General features: G+C 37.0%; 1 protein-coding gene across 11 annotated transcripts in view; it reads left to right on the forward strand.

The window, feature by feature from the left end:
• Window positions 1–21,801, forward strand: part of FRY (FRY microtubule binding protein) — a 217,003-nt gene that overhangs the window by 84,208 nt on the left and 110,994 nt on the right. For all 11 annotated transcript variants that reach the window (XM_026849100.1, XM_026848436.1, XM_026849257.1 and 8 more), the window contains 7 exons: window positions 6,546–6,599; window positions 14,727–14,866; window positions 16,811–16,901; window positions 17,305–17,384; window positions 17,502–17,582; window positions 19,059–19,227; window positions 21,668–21,760. In XM_026849100.1, the coding sequence (XP_026704901.1) occupies window positions 6,546–6,599; window positions 14,727–14,866; window positions 16,811–16,901; window positions 17,305–17,384; window positions 17,502–17,582; window positions 19,059–19,227; window positions 21,668–21,760 (708 nt within the window). The remainder of the gene's footprint in view (window positions 1–6,545; window positions 6,600–14,726; window positions 14,867–16,810; window positions 16,902–17,304; window positions 17,385–17,501; window positions 17,583–19,058; window positions 19,228–21,667; window positions 21,761–21,801) is intronic.

Genomic DNA, 21,801 nt, shown 5'->3' on the forward strand with positions numbered 1-21,801 from the left:
GTTTCGTTGGTTGGATTTTCTTGCAGTTATTCATATATCTGTAACAGCATTTAACCTTTGTTTAAAGTCTGTGACTGTTTATTATCAACACCAAGTTGAGGGCATGTCTGGGAATTTTTTTACTGATCAAATAAGAATGTCAGAGTTCTTGAGTTGTTTGCTCAGGGTAAGTGAAAGAAAGAAAACTTCCATATTTGTTTTATGTGAGGGGTTTTTTTTCTTAAGTTCTGTGTTATTTTGAGAAAGTTGCACTGCTAATTTTTGCACTGTGCATCTTGGAAACACTTGGAAAGCAAACTCTTAATTCAGTGGGTTTTCTTCTCTCTTTAGTCTGCTTGGAATTTACTCTACTAATTAATTTGCTATTTCTTTGGTTTGTTGGGCCATTTTTTCTGATACATCAATTACTTCAGATTAAATAGTCTCATGACCAGATTTTCTGAGTGTCCACATTTTAGTTTTGTTAGTAGACAGCATAGGTAAAAGATGCCTTTTGCAGAGAATGTGATCATCACACAAAAATTAGCCTGTAATAACTGATGTGATGACATTAAGCTATCACCAAGTCAGAACAGTACATGACGTGGATGTTAGGGAGGCAAGAGTCAGAGCCAGTAAGTGAAAACCTGTATTTGAAGCTGAACTGATGTTTTCTCATACAATTTTGTATTCAGCAGTACAGTGGCACTGGGCACATCCTTTTCCACATGAATGAAAGAGAAGAGCTGTTACAAAGAAAGAGCAATTGCATGAAGAAAGAATGGGCTGAGTAATGCTGAGCCTGTCTTCTAAACATGCACTTTTCATTATTTTTGTGCAATACCTGTAACAACAAGTAGGTTTTTGACCTGAGTTTGCTAAAAATAAAAATTTATGGGATATGTAAATTATTTTTACATATATTTCATTGCCACTTGAAATATGCTTTTTTCTCCATATGAAATACCATGTACAATTAGCACTGCTTTTTTATTTAATCTTCAAAAGTTACATGAAGTTCATTAGAGTTTTCTTTAACATTTTTGGAGTCTATAATTTTGTCTTACGCAGAGTTGTTGTGTTTTCTTGAAGCTGTATTATCCTATCTTTTTTGTTAATTTGCATTTAGAATTTTCTTTTGGTGTATGCTTAGAATTTCAAAGGTTAATATAGGAAATCCCCTTTTCTGTTTATTTTACTATCTATGTACCATGGTCACTGACACAGTCTTTTAAAAGAGGTATCTAGCAGCTAATGATGTTGAGCAGAGCAGTAAGAGAAATCAAAGATTCTGTTGTCATCTACCGAACTGGCAATTTATATTTTTATGCATGAGGACCTGCTGACTTGCAAAGCATGGCTGTGAAAACAGGACACTAATTGCCTGTTTCATGGAAGTTTCAAGTGGGAGACATTTGGGAGACTATCAGAGTAAACAGATTGTTCTTTTGAGTCAAAAAGCTTGACTATCTTACTTGCTTAGGTATAAATTAACTAGGTTTCCTGGGGAATTCCAAATAGTAAGAAGGTACATAGGAGATGAAAATTACTTCGCAAGAATTTCAGAATTATTTTTAGTACATTAACTTTTTTATGGGTCCATAGACTGTTCTATCCATTTTTTAGAGGGCAAAACAGAAGTAAATACTTGCAAGTTCAGCTGCATGAACCGGCTCAATGCAGGATCAGCATAGATCCATTCTGGGAGGCAGGAGCACACAGCCAAAGTGGAGGCAGGAACTAGACAGACAAACTGTCTCTTTCAGAGGCAACTGGCTGGTAGGTCAGCTCCATCTAAAGGGTAGGGGCTCCTCTGTGGAATAGTTTCACACACCCAGCCTTCAGAAGCAAATTGCCATCATGGCATTTTCTCTTAGATGATATAGAAAGGTTTACACACCATGAGCGCAAGATTTACAGGGATAAGTTTTCCGATCTTTATATATAAAAAATAGCTAATGGCAAAATAAAAAATTTAGCATGTTTGATCCAGCTATTTTTTGGAGCAGACCTTTTCCTACAAAACACCACTTTCCTGCTGAAAAGAATGTAAGACAAAGATGTTCAATTTGGGGGGGGCAATTACATGATGATTCATCATAAGCAGAAAAGAATTACACTTGGGGATTCTTGTTTCTTAAGACTGAGCTTACATGCATTATATATATTTTGTAGCTGTAGGAGTTGAATGTGGTCTATGTCTACTCCATTTTATCTGAAAAGGTCCCTTCTGCTCTTCTGTCCCAGCAGACTACTCAGTAGAGTATGTGTGGCTGCTTTTTAGCATGCAGTGCAAAAGTTATATTTTGTATCAAAATATCCTTTCATCATCCATGCTCTTAAGTCAGTTTTATCTCTGTCAGTAAAGCAGTGCCCTGTCAGTAGGAATAACATGCCTAATGGTCAGTGAGGTTAGAAATAACTTTGAGGGGCGTTATATATCCTTAGAACACACTGACATAGTGAAGCTTAATAGGCACTACAACATCCTTTTGTTTTCATGTTTCTCTGAACTCTCGTTCTGTGTCAAACGGTCGAAAAAAAATCTATCCCTTTGTAAATTTACCCAATTATTTTTGTGTAGAAGCCCTGGAAAAGCATTAATATATCAACCAACAGAAGTGTCTGAGTCTTTGGAGAAATGTTTTAGTGTGCCTGTGTGAATAGAGGGTTTGACTGATATGTTATTTTAACGATAAATTATAAATATTATATTTAGGTGATGCATGCAAATGTGATAAGATATATTTGCATATTCAACATATTCTATTATTATATTCTACTAATGTTTTCACAACAGTAATGAGGCAGAAGAAGGAAATTAATTTTTAGGTGAGCATTTTGTTTTGTAAGCATTAGTGTTGCAAGAAGTTTAGATAGTTTCATTGAAAAACAATAGTTTCACATATTAAATGCAAAATTGTCTTTGCTGATCTTTACTGCTTTTCTCCAATGTGTATTCATATCATGGGAGTCTCCAGCATGAACAGAGTATACAGTTGAAGGCAGCACTTCAAAGAAGAAATACAGATGTTTAACTTAGTGATTAAAAATGGAAGTATTATTATTGAGCGTCCATTCTTCTGAAACTTTGTCATGTTTTTTATAGCCCAGAAAGCTATAGGCTTTTTCAGATTAATCAAAACTTTCTTTATTCATATTTTGTGGTTGTTGGCTTTGGCTCCAAATTCAGCCTACCTATTCATCCAAGATTTGAAAGACATTTCTGTAGAATGTATTACAGCTACAGAGACTCAAACATAAAAGGGCCTCTTTGCCATTTCTGAATTGGGTGGGCAAGAAAATAAATAAAAATAAAATAGTGCCTTGAGGCTGGAAAACATTTTAAAGATTTTTTTTAAAAACTTCTGAGTAAGTGAATCTCCAGGGTAAATAGACTGCTATGGAATCTATTACTGAGAGGCTATTTCACTTTACTATACGTTTTAACCTTTCCTTTGCCAGTCCCAAACCTTTGGTATGTAATGAAAATGCCTAACATGAGTATAAATACATAGTAGCTGACAGAGCAACCATGTCGAAAATACTGCATAAAATGAAATCTTAAGATTTGTAAGGATATTAGAACTAGGTGGTACAGAATAGGCAAGTTGTTTGCAGTAGATGAGAAGAAATCTATTGCATAAAGAAAAGAGGCTGGTTTCAAAGGATACTTGAAGCACCTGCATGCAGTTGAGCTGTCTTTGAATTTATGTATCAGTGTCTTCCTGACATGGTCACTTGTTACCCTCATCAGGCAAGTTATCACCCTTTCATATTTTAGGAATGCTTAGGCACCGAAAAACATATTTGTATCTGGCCCTTCACCTTTATTCAGTACATTATGTATTCAGTACTCATCATTAGTAATAAATTAAATAGTAAAAACTTCTACTTCAAATTTTCTCAAATCTCCAAGCCCCAAATGTAACTTTCTGTGGTTATTGCCGTTCACTGCAGGGAGACAATGAGTAGCTCTGACATGGGCACCACACTCCCAGAACAGGGGGGTATGAGCAAAGACTTCACGGGGTCAGCTTGGGTCCAGCCAGGCTGAGCCATTGCTTCAGTCACTTCAGGCAGAGTCAGTGGCAGCACCGTACTTGGAGAGAGTTTGAGGAAAAAGCAACAGCAGCAGCCTGAACAGGGGGACGAAGAAGAGGCAGAGACAGCTGCAGCAGCAGTTGCTGCCTGGCAAGAGCACAAGGAAAGGGGGAGTGGCAGGACAGCAGTAGGTGCAGGATGGTATGAAGGGAAGAAAAAGGCCGCAGTTAAAGCGATAGACTGGACACAATGAGAAGTTATGGCAGCACAACCCTTCCTGACTTTTGGTGGGTGTCCTTGGCTGGTCTCCATCTCAGGGCTGCCTTCTACTGCAACCAAGTCTGTGACACAGCCTGTGAATGGTTTCTTTAGGTGAATGTACCATGTTTTGGGAAGCCCTGGTCTAGTTGCCTGTAAGAGGGCATGAGTTGAGTTATATTGCCTTCTCAGAATGGAGGGATCTTCACCAACGTAGAAGCACAGCCCCTGTGAAAGGTCATCATGAGTAACTAAAGTAGGTGTAAGTGCTTCCAGAGATAGGCAACAGGTAATAAAGACATTTTCAGGATTGTATTTCCAGACCTGGGTTCCCAGAGCATGATTTGTCTCATTTAATTGTGTCTACCTTACAGATAAGCTTGTGACAAGGAATTCCACACTTCATTTCTGTCTGAAACACTGAATGCATTTCTGCAAGGTTTTAGATACTACTCTGAAAGCCAAGCATTGCAGTGCTGGGCACAGGAACACAAAGCTTCCGCATGCCAAAGCTCTTTGTATTGAAACAGACCTTAAGAAATTTCTCTGTGGTAATGCAAGTCTTCTGAAACAGAATCAGAAGTTTAATTAAAAAGAAAAGGGTTGTGTGTTATTTTCTAAACTGCATTAATTCTTAGTATAATGATTTGTCCGGATCCATAAAAACTTAAAAATCTTCTTCTTTTAAATAAGTTGAACAGAACTTCTGAAAGATCATCTGCTGTCATTTTCAATGTGTGGCCGCAGTCAAAATAAGTATTGTCCTCCCATAAGACACAACTAGGCAGGGTAGCACCAATTTACTGATTGAGGAGGAGGACTGCGGGTAGGGTAGTATCGTGTGTCTGTTTCTGAGCTACAAGGTTTTATTGTGTCTGTTGATTACCGATAATCTGTCATAAATTTCTAATTAATAGTTTTTGTGTCCTTAATGTAACCTGGAGGAATCACTTTAGACATTAGAGATAACAGTGCAAAATATTGATAACTGTCCTGCATAAATCAGTGACTCAGTAGAAAAGATTTTGTTGATTTTTCTATTTGGTAGGTAGTCAGGGGATACTGTGGTCACCCTGCAGCCAGCCTTCTTGCCAGCTGGTATTACAAGTGGATCTGCATAATTAATTTCAGAATCAGTCAGCGGATTATACTGGACAACATTTTCTCCAGAGAGAAGCATTAAATAATATAAATCTTTGGCCCACCTCAAGTCTCTCCATTCCATTATCTCAGCAGCTTTGCAGATTTCTTTGTTTTGCATCTCACATCCCCTAGCAGTGATGGTTTTTTGTCTGATACATTAACGGATGCTGATGAGTGTAATAGTTTGCTGAAAGCTAAACTGAAAATCTCATGCTGAGCTGGTGGGAGAGCCCCGATTTTGCAGTTGTAGAAGATGCGTGATCTACAGAAGAATAAGGTGCTGGCATATTTCAGGCACCAGCAACAGTAGTACAATTCATTGCAGAATTGTGATGTGACTGACATGTTTTTCAGACTGTCATCTGCCTTCATGTATTGTTCATTTTCATTGTGTTTTAGGAGAGTAATGTTTTCTATACTGTTGCATATATATATATACAATACTGGACTATGTACTTCTACATGCTTCAGTAATTGAGCATGTTTGGCAAGAAGGCCATAAAGGTGGATAGATGTTCACACGTGGGGACTCTTTCTGACCTGGACAGTTGTCCTTGGCCTTCCTAGGTACTCTGAGAACTTGTCCTGAAAATCTGCTTCCATTCCAAAACTGCCTTTTTTATTTTTTGAGTAATACAGCCATTTTTTCCACAATTATTTTACTTAAAAATGAACTCTATGTTATTTGATTCTTCTAAAATCACCTTCCTTTCAGTATGCACTGAGTGATGCACTGTATCTATGGACATGTTTGTATTGCCTACTAGTATTATAAGGAGAAGGTATATCATGTAGCTAAATAGAGCTCCTTCATTATGTATTAGAGGAAATACCATGTGCTTTTTAGGATTTTGAAAGAATTTATCAGTTTGAGCACCAAGTAACTCAGGTATAATAAATGGTAAATTCTTTTCTTTCTCGGAAAGACACTAAAGGCACTCTGTCAGGTCATATGTATGCAGAGACGTCTCTTGCATATGAAAAAAACAGTATCTCCAGATGAAACTAATCAGGAGGAAAATTACATGAGTAAAAATCTAACAGAAAAATATTAGTAGAGTTGATAGAATATATCATAGTATTGATATTAAGTAAAACATATTTAATATATTTTCTTTTAGGAGAAGCCACTGACCAAATCTCTGCAACGAGGAGAAGACCCCCAGTTTGATCAAGTAAGACACTTGAGATGGTATTATTTCCCTTCATCAAGCTGTAAATACTTGGAAGTCAGTCTAGTGTTCTTATGCTATTATTGCATACTGCAAAAGTGATATCTCTCAATGTGCTTTTGTACTGTGATGAGTGCTTTGCCTAACCATTCTTGAGTTTAAATTAGGAGTATTTTTCCACTGTTTACAAGATCAATATTTTTTTGCCATAGAACCTCTTGCTTTTCACGGTGTATTAGGCACATGTATTATTTCCTGACTGTTTCCTCTGATGGAGTTTTCAAAGCAAACTTTGTATCTTTCCAGACTATCTGGTTTTTGAAACAGGTGCATGGCCCCCAGTCTTTCTTTTATGGGGTTTCTCTTAGGTTAGATTAATTGCCATTGCCTTTAGAATCATTGTCATTGCCATCAGTCTCATCAGTCTGTCTCTGTAGTCGTGATCCAGCATGGCTTACATGTACGCTGCACTTCACATAGGCTGAGCCAACCTGTTAAGCATCAGTTCAGTTGTCAGGATAAATGCCTATATATGACAAGGTAAATAATAATTAGAGAAAAATGATTGGCAGGGAAAAAGAATTAAAAACTAAAATAGAATATTATTAATTAGATTTCATTTAATAAAGCAATGACATTGTAATTAATAAAATTAAATTTATATCTGGTATTAGATTAATAAGTTTATTATGTAAGGGAAATGAGACAAGTACAAAAATAAAACCAACAGCAGTATCCACACTTATTAATAATGGTATAAGAATTATTTTTGTCAGTGGTCTTTCTTAAAGAAGAGAAGCATCTAGAAAAAATTCCTGCATAAGTAATCTATTTTGAAATAAAGAAAGGTGCTAAAGAGTTTAAGTTGCATAAAGGATGACAAAACTCACTCCCAACAAAGAGGAAGGATAAACTCAAGGTGTATAATAAGCAACAGTTATTTCCTTCTCTGCCATTCCTGCTTCAACTGCCATTGCTGTCACCATTGCTGCTAATTCCATGGCTGCTCGCACCACTGTGCTGCAAGCGGTGCCAGAAATACAGGACAGAAAGACATGGCAGAAGCAGCAGCAAAAACTCTTGACAGCAACTGTGGTTAATGCCATAAGCTGAAGGTACCATATTGATTAGCTTAACTTTGAGAGAGGAGATAAGTATGAGTAGGACTTCAAAACCTCAAATGAAGGTAACTGTGTTTGCTGGGACATTAGATACATTGCACCAGAAGCAAAGATGCCTTGTGAGACCCCACTGGCATTCACAAAGGCTCGCTTCATAATTTTAACGTGACAAAGTGACACTCTCTAGGTTGTTCTGTAGCTGTTTTTGGGGAGAGTTAGCCTGCTTAGAGGGCTGTTCAGAGCAGGAGGTGAACAGTGGGACCACTACATTGCACTCCCTGCCTGCCTTGCTGACCACAGAGACACCCAGCCGGGGATCCAGACAGAGTAAGCTAAAGGGAGCTGCTTTGTGAGTACTCACTAGCTGTCTAATGAAATTTCTTGTGGTATTCTGACATTAATTTTATATATATTTTTCTCCCTCCTGCGGGAAGTGTCACACATAAATGGGAAAGAAAAACAAATTAAACTACCCACATGCAAACTTTGTGATACTGTTCCTGCAGTGTATTAAACAAACACATGATGGGTGGCCATGATTTGATTAAATAGTCATGGTTAAGCAAACTGTGGCCCTTTACAAGGAGGAATTAGAAGACACATGCTTCTACTAGTTATTGGTAAGTAGACAGAAAATTGAACAATTAAGTCAAGATAAATTGACAACAGTGAGTGCTTTCTCGAGTGAAACAACTGTGCATTTCCTGCTGTAACAATTTACTCTGAATGCTTGAGGGGGGAAAAAACCCAACAGATGCAGACAAAAAAACACGTGCAAATTTAGTTATACACAACATTTGTATATATTTCTAACTGCGTATCTAGAGTCCTACTTATGTGTAGAGTTGATAGAAAAGTATAGAGCTGAGATTGCCTTAGACATCCTGTCAAAAAGTCTTCATTTGAGTTCCTTGAAATTTTCGGACTGTCTGCCTCAGCCTGAGTTGTTGGAAATGTTTCTCTTTTCAGGTTTCACATTGTTTTCTGCTTGAACAGCACTATCCTTTTGAGATGTTCTAGTGCTCCTGGGATAGATGTATGCCTGTGATTGGGAGATGTGATCTGAACCTGGCTGATGAGCCTGTTTTCAATAAAATAGCTAATTCTTACCAAAATCATTTTAGTTTGGCTAAATTGCGGTTAATTTTAATTTAGAAATTTGTAATACACAGCAGAGATTTGATAGACTCAACTAGAATAAAGACAGGAAGATAGAGCAAAAAGTCTTTCTTGTCATGTTTCACTCAGTAGATTAAGTTAGTACATCGAAGTATTATAAAGCTGTTTTTCAACTGATAACATGTCAGCATTACAAAGTTGTCACAGAAGTAGGAATAATTTTGCTGATATTAAAAATAAAGGTGTGGTCTACCTGGAAAACTCTGAAAAACATGATTCCACATGATACTAAAATCCAAGTAAGAGGGCATGTCAAGTTTGTTAAGTCAAACCATTTAAGTTTTATTTTTTAAGTTAACTCAAATAGTTTAACAGTCTATGGGATGAAGGAAGATCAGGTTGATAATCCTCTGCTTTTCCCTTCCAGGTAAGTTTGGAAAGCTTTGCTGTTTATTCCTGGAACACATAAAGTCCTCTAGCAAAAATAGGAAAGGCCACACATGACATTCCTGACATCTTTACTATAGAAATAGAGGAGAAAAAGAGAGAACATCCCCATGAACAAAAATTTTCAAGGGTTGTCTAATAATTTTCAGTTCTAATTTTAAGGCATCAGAAGTCACACACTGTCAAAGGAACCTGATTTTCTTTTTGGACTTTATCAAAATTATCTCTGTTCAATTTGAGTGAAATTGATAGGTGATGCTGAAGTGACCAGGTCACTAACCACTTTAAAATATCTGAACTGCATCTTCTAACTGTAAATTAAAATGCAGCAAAAGTAAGGCATAACCTGATTTAGAATTTGCCTTTGGCAAGTCAGCTTCAGAGGTGGGAAAAAAACAGCCAAAAAGCCCCCTTTGCAGTAACTTATAATGAGCAGACTGGAACCTTAACTGTCCAGAATAATCAACATCAAGTTTAACATTGAAACCCCCAAACCATTTAAAATGATTATGAAAACATTGCTTACTTCCCCTAAACAGCTTTACCTCTGGCTCTTTGAGAACTAGCATTTTTTCCAGCCCATTCTCAAGCACCATTTTAGGAATGCTCGTTGTGATGGTGGTGATGGACCCAGTGTCTAGGGACCTGACTGTGCACAGGCGGAGTTCTATATGGAGTAGTGTCAGTGCCTCCTGTTAGGCAGACAGTATTATCCTGTGGGCCCTGTCTGGCTGCCAATTGCATCACCTTCCTCAAACTCATAATAGTATCTTGAGCAATGTATGAAGTAATCTTACTTATCCTGACTTGTAGAATGTCTCACCATTAGCCTGACAAGCTGGATTTCTTAACACTGACTGTGTTTTTCTCTTTAGATGTGCATGTATATAAAGAAAATGTATACAGGAAATTATGTAGTTTTTAATATGGTTTTAAATATCTTTATAGTGTCTTTAAAATCATGTTTCAGAAGTTCTTGATTAGACAACTCTAGTTGCCTATTGGCAAAGAGCATTACTGCTGCAGCATTAGCATGCTGTGTATCCACAATTACAGAAATGTTATTAAACATTGTACTACTGAACTATGACAAACTTCCTATTACAGGAAACTGTAAAGTTGCAGTACATGAAAAGATCAAAAGCTAGGGTGAAAAACCCCATAATTATCCAAGGGGCTTATCCTCACCCAAGGAAACATTTTTATTAGTCTTTTCTTAGTGCCTACTAAAGTATATTCTGTTCTTTCCACGGTATATAAATGTTCTGTGAACTGACAAGACTGGAGGCAGAAAAAGGGCACTATGTAATCTTGGACTAACCTGCAGGCATGTTTCCATATGAAAATATAAAATGAATGTAATGTTTTGGCTATGGAAGTGAAAACTTAACAGCAAGGCTTAGTTTTCATATGAAACTGTCTATATGAGGTGCCTGTTGCAGGAGTTTCAGATAAACTGCACAAAAAAATTGTGCTCATTTTAATTATACTGCTCTCTTCTTAGAAGTGCACTAGGTTGGAGAATACAGATCGGAAAGCAAAAACATTTAAAGTTTTATATACTTTTAGGAGATGTAAACAAAAGTAGGTCAAGCTAAAAAAGGAAAATAAAATATAAAAAATGTGGAAAATAGAAATATAAATAAGACACTAAGCAACATACTGTTGATTTAAGTGTCCCTTTTTCATAACAGCCTAAACGTGGTAAATGACATGCAGATAATCATTCCCATTCAATATTGTATTTATTAGATGTAGTAAGTGAATAAGGGTATCATCATCATTACAGTAGCACTGCAGTTGGCCCTTTCTGTGTTTTCCCTTCCCTGCATTTTACGCATTGTCCTTCACCAGCAGAACAGCACACGGTAAAGGAAGTACAAGAAATAGTGGTGATGGGATCACAGAACAAACCTTGGCTCCTGATGAGAGGTTTGGGTTCAAACAGTGTGTAGAGAAGTAAATCTGAAGGCAAAAATAAAGGTAACACATTCAGAACTGAACTTGTTACACACTAGAAATAAATGTGTTTTCATGTAAACTGGTATCCTGGCAGTAAAATAGTTATAAAAAATCCTAATGTATAAGCAAGCTAAGTGAAATTACCCATCTACCAAATTATAGTATAAAAAACCCCTGTTTTTTTCATTCACAAAACAAAGGCCATAAATGAAAACTAGTGAAATAAAAAAAAAAGTAATTAACATGTATCTACTGTTAGCAGAAACATTTCTTATATTTGTATTTTGACAATATAGAAAGACTTAAATTATATAAATTGTAACAAACTATCTGTGCAGAATTTCATTAAATTTACTCTTACATACTAGTCCAAAATAAATATTAAGCATCTACATAAAGTATATTTAATGCTCTGTGAACACAAGTTTTAACAGCTCCCTACTTGTGCAGCTTTCTTATCCTTAAGCTATACAGTAGGTAGTTCATTTATGATGGAAGAACATGATCATCTGTCCAACAAGGATATATTTGTACATCTGTGCACTCCCTTTCAGGAGCAACACAGAGCTAGAATTCATCTCACTCCTGGATTTACTTCTAGTAAATGAAAGGGTTGAGTAACCAACATGCTGGCTAGACTTCCCTCCCTTCCTGTTCCCTGAGAGCCAGGTCTTTGCCCAGTCCACCCTTCCTTCCTGTCTTAAAAGTGCAATGACAGAAAGATTTTTTAAAAAGCTATATTGACCTTTTATCCTTACTAAAGACACACACTGTAAATTCAGCAGAGAAAGTGTGGTTTGAGGAGCTTTAACAGGAATCACTTTGACTTTTTGTGGGATTTCGAGAACAGCACTGATAAATATGTTGGTGAACATGCAGGAAGACCTGACTGAAACAACTTTTCACTTACAGTTAAATATTGTAATCTCTTAAAAGATATTTAGGTCTGTTTGGGGACAGACTTTTTAGTAGGGCCTGTTGTGATTGGACAAAGGGTAATGGTTTTCAACTAAAAGAGGGTAGATTCAAACTAGATACAAGGAGGAAGTTTTTTATGAAGGCAACAAAACACTGGGACAAGTTGCCTAGAGAGGTAGTAGATGCCCCATCCCTGGAAATGTTCAAGGTCAGGTTGGACAGGACTCTGAGCAACCTGGTCTAGTTGTCCCTGCTCATGGCAGGAGGTTGGACTACGTGACCTTTAAAGGTCCCTTCCAACCCAAAAATTCTGTGGTTTTGTGATTCTATTCTAGTTTTCCCCAGCAAATGCTTTTTCACTGCCTCTCATAATTAACAACCAGTGTTAATGTCAGCTTCGGAAAAGCTTTTGGAAGACAACTGTGCTGGTTTAAGCCCTGCCGGGACCGGAGAGCACGTTGCTGTTGCCCCTCCCCCACCCTCAGCTGGTCGGGCTGGAAGTTAAGCACAGACCCCGGGCTGAAATAAGAAGAAATTTAATACAACAATGTGATAAAACAATCTGAACAACAACAGTGGCAATGATAACAACGATAAAAAGCAATAACAATGAACAAGACAAAAGATATACAGAGAAATACCGCAAAATGTCAGGGAACAAGCCCGCTGCGTGTGTGTGCGCAACCCCAAAACCAAAAGCAAAAGTAAAAAGGCTCCACCCCTGGACCTGATGTCAGCATGGTATGAATAACCCAGCTGGAGATCCCTTCCCCCTCTCTCTCTGCTGGGGAAACTTGACCCTATCCTAGTTGAATCAGGACAACAACAGAGAAGCAATTGAAATGTCTAAGCATCCTGAGTTGGTAGTGAATAGTTTGCACTGACACTAGGTGATCCATGCCTTCTGAGTATTTATCTGAAGTCTTATGCATGAAGACTTCGGTATAATTGAGCCTGGGCTGCTGTAGTAATTCTTCAGGAAGGTTTCCTATCACTGCTGCAAGCAGTGCCTTCATGCCATCTTTCACAGCAACTTGTTTAGTATTTCAGGTCATAAAATACATTGGAAAGACTGGATTGAAAACTTCCTGAAAATAGAACTTTCATAGAAACTTTAATTTTTACAGGGACAGTTGTTATAGTTTTCTAATGCTCCATGCTCTAATGCTTTAATTTTAGATGGTTAGGTTTAATAATAACAGAACAATAATACTTTATCCTCAAAGTGTCTCATTAAGTTTAAACCACAATATCACTGTGAATTAGTCAAATTCTGAGGCTGAAAAATTGCAGAAGAGGTCAGAGTTACTAATCTGAACTAACTGTCATCCACTCTAAAGTTCTTATTTAAGGCTTTAGTAATGTTTGGGAATTGTATGTAAGGTGCTCAGTCTCCCAGTTTTGCTGTTGTCTTAGTCACATAGTGCACACAAGTTTGGTCTTTCTTATGTGAGACATGAAACTCTACTGTTGTTCCACAAGGCACTGAACCGTGCGGGTTTAAATTTAAGCAGGTGGATAAACCTGACAGAGTTAATGACATAATCAGTGTACTTGACATGTAGTACATACTTCAGCGTTTTGCTCCTGCTACTCAGCACTTCGCAGGATCAAGCCCTGCATGATCTTGAGGCAGTCACAAATCTCCAGATCAGTAATTTATTCTTATTTTAAGCAGTTGTTCTCTATTTGATTACAATGTACATAAATGCTGTAGCTGTGGACGTTCAGTTGCAATACATATATAATAATGTATTGTATAATAATGGCATTTTTTTTTCACTCTAGCTTTTGATCCTTTCATTATTTTTTAGCTTTATGGTTTCCTATAATAAGAAGTTTTAATCATAGTTTGGTAGTAACGTGTTTGGTAACATTTCTGTAATTGGTGGCACAGTTTATGCTGAGTGAGCAGTAATATTCTTTTCCAGTATGGTGCTAGAGCTGTTTAATCAGGAAATTTTAAGGAATGATTTTAAACTGTTTCACTTATTTGTGCAAAGACAGAGGAAACTGTAAATATTTTCCTATATATAAAGAGATGTCTAAGTTATCTGGTGTGTGAACCTAATAGTAAGATGCATGAATCTGCACGTTCGGTTGGTTAAGATTATTGCAGAGCTTGTGGGGTTTCTCAATATATTCTGAGTTTCAGGAGGGGCATCCAGCAGTCAGATACAGCCCATGAAGACAGTACCTAATGATTCATCACTTTTTCTTTCCTCATAATGTGCTCAAACTCAAATCAACATTGTATAACAAACAAATCTAAACTGCTTGAAGAACTATAGTTTTCTGGTGTGTTGTAAAATGGGATACACAATTTTCATGCATTTTAGTATCATCAGTGGAAAGACACTTGACATGCAGCCCATTATTGTATTTCTTCTTACGTTTCAACAGGAAATGCAGAATATAAAGTCACTGCTTGCACCGTTGATCTCAAAAATTAGATAAAAACAAGAAATAACATGTCTAACCATTGAATTAGTACTTGTTTTTTAAGGAGGAGGAGAAGCTTGGACACCAGTTCTTTTGCGGATTTTTTGTATTTTCCCCATAGGTAATAAGCTCAATGAGCTCACTTTCAGAATATTGCCTACCCTCCATCCTGCGCACTTTGTTTGATTGGTATAAAAGACAGAATGGCATAGAAGATGAATCTCATGAGTACAGACCAAGAACAAGCACTAAATCCAAAAGGTATGATTTTGAATGTGCATGCATACATTATTGACAGATTCTAAGATAAAATATATTACATTTCACCCGTGAGCTTTTGTGAGGCTACAGTTGCTTGAAAGTTGTTGGCATCTTCTTTTACTTGTTTCTGGAACTCTTCTCTCAGCTTCTAGATGGATGTAGTAATTGTATCTTCAAAATTATGCTCCTGATAGCTCAAACACTGTTTCTTACTGATGCTTTGGATGTTGTCATTTCAGTAGTGGTTTGTATAAACTGTGTCTGACATTTTTACTCATGTGACCAGGCAATAATTCTATGACACCTGAAAGGATTTTTTATATACGGTGCTCTGGTTAGTCATAGAAATTTCACATACACCTACCCTCAATCCCCAAAAAATCGTGAATCAAAGAGCTTTAGTAATATTGACTTAGCTCTTAAAACAAACAAGCAAACAAAAATAAATACCCCAAAACAAATATATTGATCTCTCATATGGTATCAGTAGTTCTTCAGTGATAAGACAGCAGACTGAACTTGGTTTATATTAAGATCTGATGGTTTGGTACAGGTATAGTCTTCAAACTTCCAATTTTTCTGAATACTTTCATAGTACCTTTACACACTCTAATAAAGCAGCAAGAGAATCAACACTGGCAGATCTGGTGTTTGGAAATGCATAGGCAGTTCTTCACATTAGGATTACATTATAATCCAGTAACTACTGAAGGCAGTAGTTGCTGGGATGAAGGGGTAGGAGTTAGTTTTGGATATCAAGGTAGACATGAACCCGAATCAGAACCTTTCAAACTCTCGATGTCAGTAGAAGTTGTCAATATGAAGGCATGATTCATCAATTAGATGTCTGCTTTTGGATGGGATAAATCCTTGCCTTGAAGTGCCTCTTTCTCTCAACCTGTTACAGGACCTCCTGCTCATAAATAGATGTTTTCAGGAACTCCACCCAAAATTTAGTTGTAAGTCAGTTTAGCAGTGAACCAAGGCCACTCCGTCAATTGGTAGTGTTACAGAACAAGAGTATAATCATCCTTTCTCCAGTTAATGTGAAACCAAGAAAGCCAAAATGCAAATAATTTATTTAATCACTGATCAAGCAGAACTCTTAAATGCATGTTTTATTATAAGCAAGTTTGAAATTACTGAAGCTCTTAATATTTGTAAGATTTGTGCTGAATTTCTGCAAACAGAAATCTCACTGATAACAGTGGTAACTGCTTCAAACAGATTGCAGAACTGTCCCTTTAATGTATAATTTTATAAAAAGTATTGTATATTTCATGTTATCTTTTCAGGACATTTTGAAACTGTGATCAGGTGATCAAAAGGGATATTTTTGGTATTTGTATTGCAAGATACTCACCTGAGACATTATTCCTCTGTATTGTTCTGCATAAGGAATGCATTTGAACATATGACAAATGATGCTAAAGTTAAAAAAGTAACACTGGAACAGTTTTTAAAAGAGAATGTAGTTTGGTTATGAGTTCTCCATTGGTACTTTTAAGACATTTTACAAAATAAATCACAAGTCTAAATATCAAGATAATAGCACAAAATAATCTGTTACTTTTGGCTCCAAGTGTAATTGAGAACTGTGTAATGGTACCATCAGCAAGGAAATTGAAAGAATATAGAATCCAAAAGTTTTCTTGGTTTTGTTTTGGGTTATTTCTTGAAAAAGCTTTGTGATAATCTTAAACTGGAAAAAGAGGGAGGAAATGGAGAGTAACATTTAAACATTTGAAAGAAAGTGAAAGTAACAAGTTAGATATGGTCTATTTATCTCAGATTTTAAGAGCATACCAGTGCATTACTTTCTGAAATGATGGACTGCAGTTTAAAAAATAGAATACAATCCGCTGTTATCTGTATTTGTGTAATTAAAGAAGGCATATAATATGACACATGTAAATAATTGTGTTTCCTGGTTTGATTTTGCAGTGATGAGCAGCAGAGGGACTATTTAATGGAGAGAAGAGATCTGGCTATTGATTTTATTTTTTCTTTAGTATTAATAGAAGTTTTGAAACAGGTATGGAGTTCTTAATTACCCATTAACAATTAACATGATGAAAATTTCCAGTACAAATGAATTTTAGGATTCTTCTTTCTATTTCCATTTTTAAGAGTTTAAAAACATGAGATACATCCTGCGTGCTTGTTCATTGCTGTCTTTCTTGCACCTGTAGGATACATAGTATTCTTTGCTCATACACAGACACAACTTTGCCAAGTCTTTGGAGCTAAAGTATTTCTCTTTGGTACTATATACACTTTAAACGGCTGGCTCATTTCAGCTCTTTTGTTAGCTAGATGCTGTTTCAGCTGGTACCATATTTCTGTATGGAAGATACCCATGACTAATCTTAGCACTGAGGTATGCAGCTTGAAGTGTAGTATACATGTGCTCGTTATGTTTTATTTTGTGTTTTCAGATTCCACTTCATCCTGTAATAGATGGTTTGGTACATGATGTTATTAACTTGGCTTTCAAGCACTTTAAGTACAAGGAAGGGTAAGACTTCTTTTCATAGAAAAATTCTGTGAAAAATATTACTTTTTTATTTTTTTAGTAGTAGCAGTTTAAGCAGTGTGCTTTCTCAGCCAATAATTCTTTGTTGTCTCTTGCTAGGTACCTTGGTCCTAACACTGGAAATATGCACATTGTTGCAGATTTGTATGCAGAAGTAATAGGTGTTCTAGCTCAAGCAAAGTAAGCAAAATTGAATATCATATTTACCCTTTAAATCTGAGTTATACTTGCTTAGCATGTGAATATTCTGATTTTCTCACTTTCTTAAAAGATAGTGTAGGAATAAATTGTTTCTGCTCATTGGCCTTGTATTCATTCAAGTATCCTAGAGCACAGAACTCTAGGGAGTCATGGGCTTTCTGCAGCTAGTCTGGTAATACTGAATAAATTCAACTTGACTAGAGGAGCATTATTTTTCTTATCTCAGCAATGATATCTGTGGAAAGCCCAAAGTGCTGAAGACAGCTTTTTTTTTGCTTTTTTTTTTTTTAATGTATGCTATTTTTTCTTTACCTGGGCAAACCTAAACATTGCTATCCTCCAGCATAGCAACATTTTTAAGTCTCTCTGCAGTTATTTCGGTTCAGAACTTAATGCAACTGCTCCTGAATCCTTCGTCCTGCACTTAAACAGATGACATAAACCACTTTGTGGATCAGGTCCTAAATTCTGAATCTGGAAGCAAACAGAGTCAAAAACTTATGTACCCAATATAACATGCCATCATATACTTGCACCACAAACTAAGCAGAAGGTGAAATCTACTGCCTCAACACAGTGGTCTCTGTCTCCAGACTTTCACAGACTTCAAGGCCTTACCTGGGCTTCTAAATTGCCTGATTTAACGGCAAAAGAGGAAGTGACATCTGCATCCAAAGCTTCAAGCTGACTGTCAAAACATACCCATTCCCCATAAATACTGCTTTCCTTCTCCAATTCTGAAGGGCCTTGCTAAGATACCAACTTATTTCTTCCAACTCTCCTCTGCTCTCTGTCAGAGGCAATAACAAACGGTTGTTATGTGCTACACCTGCCCATGAAAATTACTTTCTTTTTATTTTGTCTCAAAAAAGACAGGAGGTCCTGTAGGTCTTTTCTGTATCTTATTTTTATGGACAGCATGTCTCAAGAGAGACCTCCAGTAGATTCATGGGGGAGATTAAAAATGGTCACAGACCCCACCATTGCAAGTGTTGTAGTTAATGCTTAAGTGTTACTATAATGGCTATTAGAAAAAACCTGAATGGAGGAACATCTTATCTGAATATTTTCATGGTTATCATTTCAGCATTCTTTTGAAAATATTGCATGTAATTGCAAGAAAACTATCTTTCATCTTGGATTTTTGAAAAACATGAGGGGGTTATTCTAATGATATTATTAACTGTTACCTAAAAGAGGGGTATGGTAAGAAAAGAAGGTGAAAGATGTGGTTATCTAAAGGGACTAAGATCAAGCTGTACAATTAATTTTCTTTTCTGAGTTTATCAGAAATGAAGGAAAACTAAACAAAAAGAAATCTGTTCGCATATTGACTGAAGTGGATTTTATAACCAAAGTTGAATCATCTTTAGGTTTTTCCCCATTTATATGCCTCACAATACATTTCAGTTATTAATGTGTACTTTTTTGTAACGAACCAATGTGAATTCATAGATTTCCTGCTGTAAAGAAGAAGTTTATGGCAGAGTTAAAAGAGTTACGGCATAAAGAACAAAGCCCATATGTAGTTCAAAGCATTATCAGTCTTATAATGGGAATGAAATTCTTCCGCATTAAGATGTATCCTGTGGAGGACTTTGAAGCTTCTCTTCAGTTTATGCAGGTAAAATTCCTAAGTATATAACTGTAGTACCCAGACCTTTTAGAATGGGCTCCTCTTTATCTTTCCTGTAATACACCTGGAGATTTTCCATGTGACATTCCCACATAAATGTATGTGCAGCTACTTTCTGCTTGTCTGAACCTCAGAGCTTCAGTCTCCAATCTCTGAAGTGTATCATTCCATACCCTTTTCATCAGCCATATACCCCTCTCCCTACATCTCACCCTCCAACAAAAAGAATTTTTGATCTGTAGACCCCAGACCTTCCACCCTGCCAGCCCACAGCTGTTCTTTGCCCAGTGTCCCTGCCTGTCTCTCTAACTGCTCACTGCCTCCAAAGTGAATCTTCAACCATTGACATGGTTGCCAGAGAGCAGAAGAACTTCTGATGGAGAAGAACACAGAGGAAGGGACAAAGAATTGAGGCAAAAGTTGGTTGGAGTTTTCCTTGGATGTGTTGTTTGCTTCAACCACACCTTCACCCCCCTTCCTGTAGGGTACATTCTGTTCCCAACCAGTTTGAGAGCAACTAGTACAGAGCATAGATTGACTATCATGAATGCTTTAAATTAATAATTGCATCATTTTCTGAAAGGAAAGAAAATACTTTATGTTTAAACCTTTTAAGCATCCACATTCTTGCATGTCCTGTACAATGGGTTCTGTTCCCATGAACAGGTTTATTTAGCTTAACTTTTTCATTCCCGTTTTTTCTTGGAATCACCCTCATGGCTACATGGTTTGTAGCCACTCATCCAGTTAAATACATGTTTTTTATAAACTTCCCTGTAAAGATCTGCTTATTGGTGATGTCACTGGAGTAAAAAATCAATGTTAGATGCCCATAAGTAAGTATTTGACATTGGAATACAAATACACAGGTGTACAGACACACAGAACCATTTCTCTAAGTCCTGAACAGGAAGCACATTCTGTTTCAGTTTTGCCAAGTGTTTTAAACCATATTTAGCAACACAGAAACAGCTCATTTTTCTTCTTACCTTATGCTTCATTATATGAACACGTCTTAGTATGTGTTTACTTAATGTAAGTTATCCAGAGCTGGCAAGATATCAAAGCGGTGTGTGTTCAGTGCACATGGCTAATATAAGTGTATGACTGTGGCACAGCTTTATGGTACAGCACTGCTGCATTCCAGTGTTCACTGCTATTGAAGTCAGTGGTAAAGCTCCCTTATAGTGGAACTCAAAATTTGAATGCAAATGATCTCTACTTTCTCTGACTGCAGTATCTCGTCATGAAATTAGTTCTTATATATGCTACAGTGCATCATAAGATGCACTGTGTATGTAGGAAAACTAATTTTCCTTGACTTGGTGAAATACAGTTTGATTTTTGGGGTGATTCATTTGTTAGTTTGAGTATCTACATGCAGTGCTTCAGCTATAAACTGTCATATAAGCTCTGCTCTGGTAGAGATAGGCACTTTCAGAGGGTGAGTTGATCTCAGGACTGAGCTCCAAAAGAGCCTGTCTTCCACCATGGAGTGCAGAAGCAACTCAGAAAGGCTACTGCCTTTGCATAGGGGCCTCAGCTGTGCAGCAGAAATGGCTGGAGTGACTGAAGTCATGCCGTATAGAATCCTGATTGCAGCCAGGAAAGATTATGTGTGGTCTAAAGCGTAAACTGCTCTGCATGCATGTGGAAGAAAAAATGTCAGTGGGGACCTTCCTTGTAAAGTCAGTGGCTGTTCAGGCCATGGACCCAGAAAGGAAGAAATAACTGGAACAACATGATTTGTTGTCCTTAGAGAAGTTGTACAGAAACACATGAGTGGGTGGATGCTTATCTCCCCTCCCTCACTTCCTGAACAGCACAGCTGTGTGGATAGTAGTTCACTGCATATTTAGGACAAAAGTACATTTTTACTTTCTCTCTCAGTCCCCAGTTGCAGGCTAGAAATTCTGGTGGTTTTCACCATAGGTCTCTTCCCTCATATAGCACAGATATATTGACTTAATCTGCAATGGATCCTAGAAGTGAAGTTTATCCCAAAATATTTACAGTAAGATTGTTCCTTGCCTTGGTATCCTACCAGAGAAGTATGTTCCTTTTCAGGCCTCTCAGAGCATTGTATAAAACAGTTAATGTGGGCTGTTGCTCCTGCTCCTGAAGGAGAAGGCATAAGGTCAGGCCCTGAGTCCAACTCCCTTTCCATCCCCAAAACTCCAGCAGGCTCAGCTGGAATCAGTGGAGACTTTGTGTATTATCATGGTTAGAGTAAACAGATCCTTGATCTTGACTTAAGTCCTGCTTTGTACTTGCTGCAAAATGCAGATTTAGAAGTTAATAGAGAAATGTGGGATTTGCAAGATAAAAATAGTCACTGACACTTGATGTGCGTTCAGCAAACATTTAGAGGTCCTTATTCCAGCTGATATGCAATTGAAGTTTCTTGTTTTGTTTTGTTTTGTTTTAGGAATGTGCACATTATTTCCTTGAAGTTAAAGACAAAGATATCAAGCATGCACTGGCAGGACTGTTTGTTGAAATTCTTGTCCCCGTAGCTGCTGTGAGTTTATTTTTCAGGTTGTTTGCATAATTTCTTTAAAA

Source organism: Athene cunicularia, assembly GCF_003259725.1.
Source record: "Athene cunicularia isolate RWA chromosome 1 unlocalized genomic scaffold, athCun1 chr1_part1, whole genome shotgun sequence".
Taxonomy (NCBI): Eukaryota; Metazoa; Chordata; class Aves; order Strigiformes; family Strigidae; genus Athene; species Athene cunicularia.